Here is a 6,298-nt window from a genome sequence, read left to right as displayed (position 1 = left end):
CTAAACTAATGTAATTTTTGAATAAGTCTAAATTGACTTCGACCCATACCCGTAAATTCCACACATAGACACAAGCGGCTGTTCCCATTCCTTCCCGCACCTAATGTATTTTCTGTTCGATTTGCTTTTGGGATAAATGGAGGTGAAAACTTTCGCGTGTCTAGACTAGTTGGTAATTTATCTTTTTTATCCAAGTGAAAAAGAAGAAACTGGGAGTTTATCATCCAACGGTCTATAAAAGAAGGTGGATCGTGAACGTCCAATATTATAGCCGTTATTGGATTACTTTTTTTGGGGCCCACACGTATAACGCGTTTAAATCTTCCCGTTTTTTAAAAAAAAAAACTTTTAACCCAAACAATTGAACAAGCAACGCAAGTATCAGAGCTGAAGCAACTTCAAAATCCTCCCTCTCTCTGAGAAATCATTCTTCTTCTTCCTCCATTGATTGTTATTGAAAGTAAGTTGCAGAGTTAAACATCATGTTTAATATGGTGGATTACCAAAGTAGTGGGTATGATGAATATGATCGGATGATGTATGATCAAGAAGAAAATCATATGATGAGAAAACGATTAAGATGTAGTTCTCCTGATACAGTTCTTCTCCCTAAAGAAAACAAGTAATTGTCTTAATTACTTTGAAATTTTCAATTGAATGCTTCTTCTGATTTCAATTAACAATTGAAATCCTTATAAATTTCTTTTTCTGTGGAACAATTCGTCCTAATGCGAATCCTTATGAATTTATTTTTCTGTAGAATAAGTAATGGATATATAGGAGATGGCGGTGAGGAAGAGGGTTATCAGGAGTCTGCCCCAAAAAGGTATTTTTCTTTTTTAAAACTTTTGAACCCTAAATTTTAGTTCCTCTTGGTAAGTGTTAATTTTAATCAAAAAGGTATGTTTCTTAACTTTAATTTTAATTCTCTTGGTTCAAGTTTTGATTATGATTAAATTATATTTCTTCTTCTTTAGATTTATAGCAAACAATCAACACTGTGGTTCTCATGATCAACATGGCGGTGGCGGTGATCTGGGAGAGGAGGGTGGCGTTCCCGTGAACGAGCAAGAAAGGTTCCTTTTTTAATCAATAAGAATAAATTATAGTTCTTCCGGTTCTAACTGTTGATTCTGATCAAATCATACTTTTTCGTCTTCAGATTTATACCAAATCATCAACAGAGTGGTTCTCATGATCAAGATGGCGGTGGCGGTGGTCAGGAAGAGGACGGTGGCGGAATTGGGAACGACCAACAAAGGTTCCTTTTTTAATAAATAAGCATAAATTATAATTTGATTTTAGGCCCTTGTTTCATAAATCTTTTTATTTATTTTATTTTTTCCTATTTAATGATAGGGTCCTCCTGCCTGTGAATCCAACTCTGCCCTCGGGCTTCTTCTTCTCACCTTCTGATGTTCAACTCTTGAAATTCTTAAATCTGAAAATTAATGATCCAGCGGGCTTCAAATTCAAGTTTATACCTGATGTGGATGTTTATAAGTTTCACCCTGAAGAACTATGTCGTGGATCTGAGAAATTGTTTTTCACCTTCCTAGAGAAGTATGGAAAAGATGGGAGAACTACTAGGTTAGTACCAGGGATTGGGTGTTGGCATTTGAGTGGTAAAACTTACCAGGTTGGAAATGGGAATGGGAAGAAAAGAGGGCTTTGCTTTCGTATTGGGATTTCATCAGATTATATCACCACATCCTGGCAGTTGAAGGAATACTATTTTGAAGATCCAAATCAATCAACCCTTTGGGTTCTCTGCAAAGTTTACCATAAGAATTTCACAAAGGATGACACTGAAGATCCAAATAGTGATTTAATATTTGACTCCTCCCATTTGATCTAGTGGGAGTCAATTAGTTTGGGATGGAGCTACTGTGTAGTTGTGTAATTCAATTTTGGGGATTCTAATTCAGTTTTCACTCTGGTGTGAAAATACAGCTGGTCTTTTTAGTTCTGTATGTATGGTCATTTGAGTTTCAGGTCAATTTTTCTTGATGTTTCTCTTGCATGAGAAGGTTTAAATTTTTTCAATTGTTGCCATATAAACATACATGTACTTTTGAACAATTCGTTTGAAATTGGTTCCAGAATTTCTATTCTTTTCTATTCATGGATTTGGGTTGGGGGTGGTAACTTCAAGTCAGAATGGAACTTGGTGGAATACATGGTGCTGTTCTTGCATCAAGTGTTTTTCGTTTTTGAGAAAATGGGTCAGTGGTAGGTAGTCTGCTCTATTATGGTTGTGGTTTCAATTCAGTTATTTGCTCATTCTCAATTGTTGGCCCTACCTCTCTTGCATGTATGATCTTGTTGAGTTATTCCATTCTCATTAATCTGTATATGTAGATATCTCACTGTTTGATTACTGACCCTAGTAATACTTATAGATGTAATAAGTAGTTTCCGGTATAAGTACTCTTAGGCTTACGTCCTGTGAATATGAGTTCTAGCAACAAAAGATGTTTAATGTATTAGGATGCTGGATTCCACAAATGCAGTTCATAAGACTTTTTGTGAGTGTTAGTCCAGATGTTAGCGTTTGTTCGTTACTTTTATCAGTCAATGGGTGCTCGAGTTAAGGCTAGATCCTTCAAGGTGATAATATAGAGGACCTTGCTGCAGTTTAGATAGAATAGAACCACGTTTTTTGTGAGGAATGGGATTGTTACTTGGGTACTAGGAGGAACTTAGCTCTTACTATTTTGAAAGGACAGAGAACATGAATGCAATTGTGAAGTTGTGAATAGGATTTGAATAGTATGCTGAGGGTGCTAGGGTAAGAATCTAGAGAAAACTTAAGGTTACAATCGTGCTGTTTGGTATAAATTAACACAGTCCACAGGACTGCAAGTTATATAATTGTCAATCCTGTTTACTCTAGCAGTGCTTTTGTGTCTGTGTGTGTATGTGCTCGCGTGTGGACGCACGCTTGTGGTGGGGGGTAGGGGCCATTTGACGCAAATCTACCTGCAGATTTTGCAGGTAGCGGGACAAAGCCCATGCTGCAGCCTAGATACTTGATGAAATCTCAGCATATTATAGTCTCTATGCTATGTTTTTGATGCCAGAAACTAATGACAGTGATGAGCGCTTTGTTGGCAAATATAACGGGCGCCGTGCAAAGAAGGATACAGATAGGAAGGTTTGTCATATTATTGTTTCGTTAGTATGTTATTAAATAAATGCTGTTAGCTTGGAGCTAACATTTGCTTTGTTCCCTATGCAGCTGCATTTATAGCGAATCCTTTGTACCATCAAACATCTGCACAATTTGGTGTGTGTGTGTGTGTGTGTGTGTGTGTGTGTGTGTGGGGGGGGGGGGGGGTATAAGGTCTCTTACTGACTAATCTTGAGTATATGGTGATTGTCGCGTGGTTTTCGGTTAGGGGTTACCTGGATATTGTCTCTTCAAGAAACCAAGCTTCATTGAGAGGTTTTAGTCGTACTTTTCATCAGTTGGTGATGTCATTAACCATCTATAGCTTATTCTCTAGAGAGCTTCAGTAACCATACTTAATCTTGACACCACTAGCATTCATTTGGAGTTTGGATATATTGCCTTGTTCACATTTCAACAACAAAACCACGAAAGGATCTCAAACTCATGTCGGAACAACACAGAAATGTGGTTTATATTAAACTCTTACATACCCAAGTGCCAATCTTTTTTTGTACCTGATTAGAGAGTGAAACTTAGTTTGGTAAGGATATAAAGGTTATTCCGAATTTTAGTTTCTGTAGTTTATTTATTCTTTTCGAGTCAGGCATAACGAAAGCATGTTCTTCTCGCACATAGATGACATTTCATCTTTAATTCTGTTAACTGATGTAGTTTGTGTTGACAGCATGATGCTGCTTGCTGTGAGCAAGGCTGAAAAAGAAAAGGGATGAAGCAAGGACACTGCTGACTCCGGCAGAAAGACGTGTTCCGTTGCCAGCATCAACAGCTTCCACTGCAATTGATTCCACATTTTACAACGGGAAAGGAGGTGCTTGTTCCATTTGTAATGAGGTCAAATTGTTCCAAGTATTTTTAGCATTTCCATATATTACCAGTTGCCCTATAATCTTTGTGCTTGCAGCTGCCTAGGATAGTAGGATGTGAATATGTACCATGATTGGGAAGAGATCAGGCCCTGGCATTTCAGCTGATATTATTGCACATATTACCGACTTTAATACTGTACTTACACAGCAGTGGAAAAAGCGCCAGGTACTGTTTTTAATGTTCTCAGCAGTATTCCAGATCGTTTTGCTTCAAAAAGCGTCGTTAGGAGTTCATTCTGCTGCTTTTAGAAGCGATGACCTGTATGTGTTCGTTTGTTTCCAGATTCCTTCCACATTAGCTCTGTCGAAGCCCTTGAAAGGTACACCCAGCTTTCCAACCATCCCCTTCACAAAACTAACAGACCTGGCATCTTGCCAGTTAATATACATCCATCCAAGGTACAACTATACGCTTCCCTAATACCATGGTCTTACAATTGCAGAAGTAAGTCCATTTTTGGATCTTAATTTCCGATATTCATTTAACTAGCCTCTACTTTGGCAATTCTCATGTAGTTAGTTACGAGTCTGACCTTTCTGATCATCCACTGTGCAGGATTTCATTGCAACTGGAGGGGTTGACACATGCTATTATTTTCGATCACATATCTGTCGCGTGGTTTTCTGTTCCCTAGAAGCACCCAGAAAACGTAGGTCACGAGAACCCCAAAGTGATATATCATATATCAGATATGATCGATATTTCTTTTGCAAGAGGTGTGTTGTTGCATTTTGAGGTTTGATTTTCCCAGTCTTTGGTACTGCATTTTTCACAAAGTATGTTGATTAAGTTTTTCGAAAAAACAAAGTTTGGTTAAAAGCCTAGATCCCCTACGGCCCTAAGCTAACCTACACCCTTCCTTCTTGCACACTACTTTTATGTTTGGTCTGGTTAGCTTAAAGTCGCTGATTGATGAAAAAGATGCAGCAAATCTTTTTCATCTATTGCAGAGTAAAATTTGGAGCAATAAGGTAGATGCAAATAAAACTGAAGTGGGAGCACAAATCTTTTTTGAAGCCCAGCGGTCTAGTCAACTGGAACTCTCGTCAATTGTCAGTATGAGGAGATGCTCTTGCATCAAATTAGTACACACATTTGGGTTCAGATCCAAATCTGTCTTAGTTCAATAGTCTCATTTCCATTTGGGGATCCTTGATTCTGCATTATTTTGTTTCTCAAGGACTCAGTTGTTTAATAACTGTTGATACTCTCTCCTTATGTTGTGCTTCATGCGAGGAGCTAATGGGGATGGTGAGTGCTTTAATTGGGAATATGACGAAAATTACTGATTTTTTGTTATTGCTCGGATCAGTTACTACGAATCAAAATGCTTGGGCTGGTCCTGAACACTGTAAGTTTGAGAAAGCTTAATTGTCGCTTCAGATACTTTGATGCACTGACCAATAAAAATAAAATCGACGGATTGCAGCTTCAACGGCCATTTAAGTATAATTCATTAGTTGTAGATTCACACGTAAGTGTTGCATACCATCTTCTTTTTTCACGGGGTTACAAACCATCGTTTAAATATCGGGTTTTTTCTCACGGTGTTTCAAACGGCCGATTAAATACCCTTACCGCGCAATTAGGGGCTCATATCATATGACTTAGACTGTAATGTCTAATTGAGGACAACTCTTTAGGTAATCTTTATTAGTTTGCCTTTTGTTTTTAGTTTGGTTTGGAGGCTGGTGTTTTCATCGGTTCCTCCTGTTCTTGGATGTACTTTGCTTACTTCTAGTAAGCTTCTTCTATAAAATCTTAACCTTTGCCGTGGAAAAAAAAAAGAGAAAAAAAGATGGTTATCTAACTGATTTTCTATTAATTGTTGCAGGAGGGCCATCCTTGCCATCCTCTCTGTGGAGCCCCCAGCTCCCACATCTCAGACATATCTTCTGCCCTACTAAAGCAGGCAGCTTCTGGTTTCTCTGTTGCCTCTTCACAAGTTCCCGTTCCTGAATTACAATTGTTTGCTTCCTTTTTGATATATTATGTGCAACTTAACTAGCTACCACTAGCTAGGGAAAGAAAGAGTGGTTAATTAGAAGTTGAAACATCTGCTACATGTGAGTTTTCATCTCAACAAGTCCAGTGTTGTACTTTATCTAATTCGATAGTAAGAAAAAAGAAAACATAAGACTCAGTTTAAGAAACAAGAAGCCATCGAAATATTAAATCTAAAATCATCGATGAATAACAGTGTGTGAACATGAACAAGCATTCAAGGAAAATGTG

At 37.9% G+C, this 6,298-nt stretch overlaps 1 protein-coding gene across 1 annotated transcript; it reads left to right on the top strand.

The window, feature by feature from the left end:
• The first annotated feature begins 459 nt into the window (after window positions 1-459).
• Window positions 460-2,048, top strand: LOC113332751 (NAC domain-containing protein 40-like). Its single transcript, XM_026579263.1, has 5 exons — window positions 460-622; window positions 761-826; window positions 978-1,076; window positions 1,163-1,261; window positions 1,360-2,048. Exons 1-5 carry the CDS (start codon window positions 483-485, stop codon window positions 1,856-1,858), a joined length of 903 nt encoding a protein of 300 aa, XP_026435048.1. The 5' UTR covers window positions 460-482; the 3' UTR covers window positions 1,859-2,048.
• The last annotated feature ends 4,250 nt before the right edge of the window (window positions 2,049-6,298 follow it).

This window comes from Papaver somniferum, unplaced genomic scaffold, assembly GCF_003573695.1.
Source record: "Papaver somniferum cultivar HN1 unplaced genomic scaffold, ASM357369v1 unplaced-scaffold_132, whole genome shotgun sequence".
In the NCBI taxonomy this organism is placed as follows: domain Eukaryota; kingdom Viridiplantae; phylum Streptophyta; class Magnoliopsida; order Ranunculales; family Papaveraceae; genus Papaver; species Papaver somniferum.
Note: the sequence above shows the minus strand (reverse complement) of the source record. Positions and strands in the feature narration are given on the sequence as shown.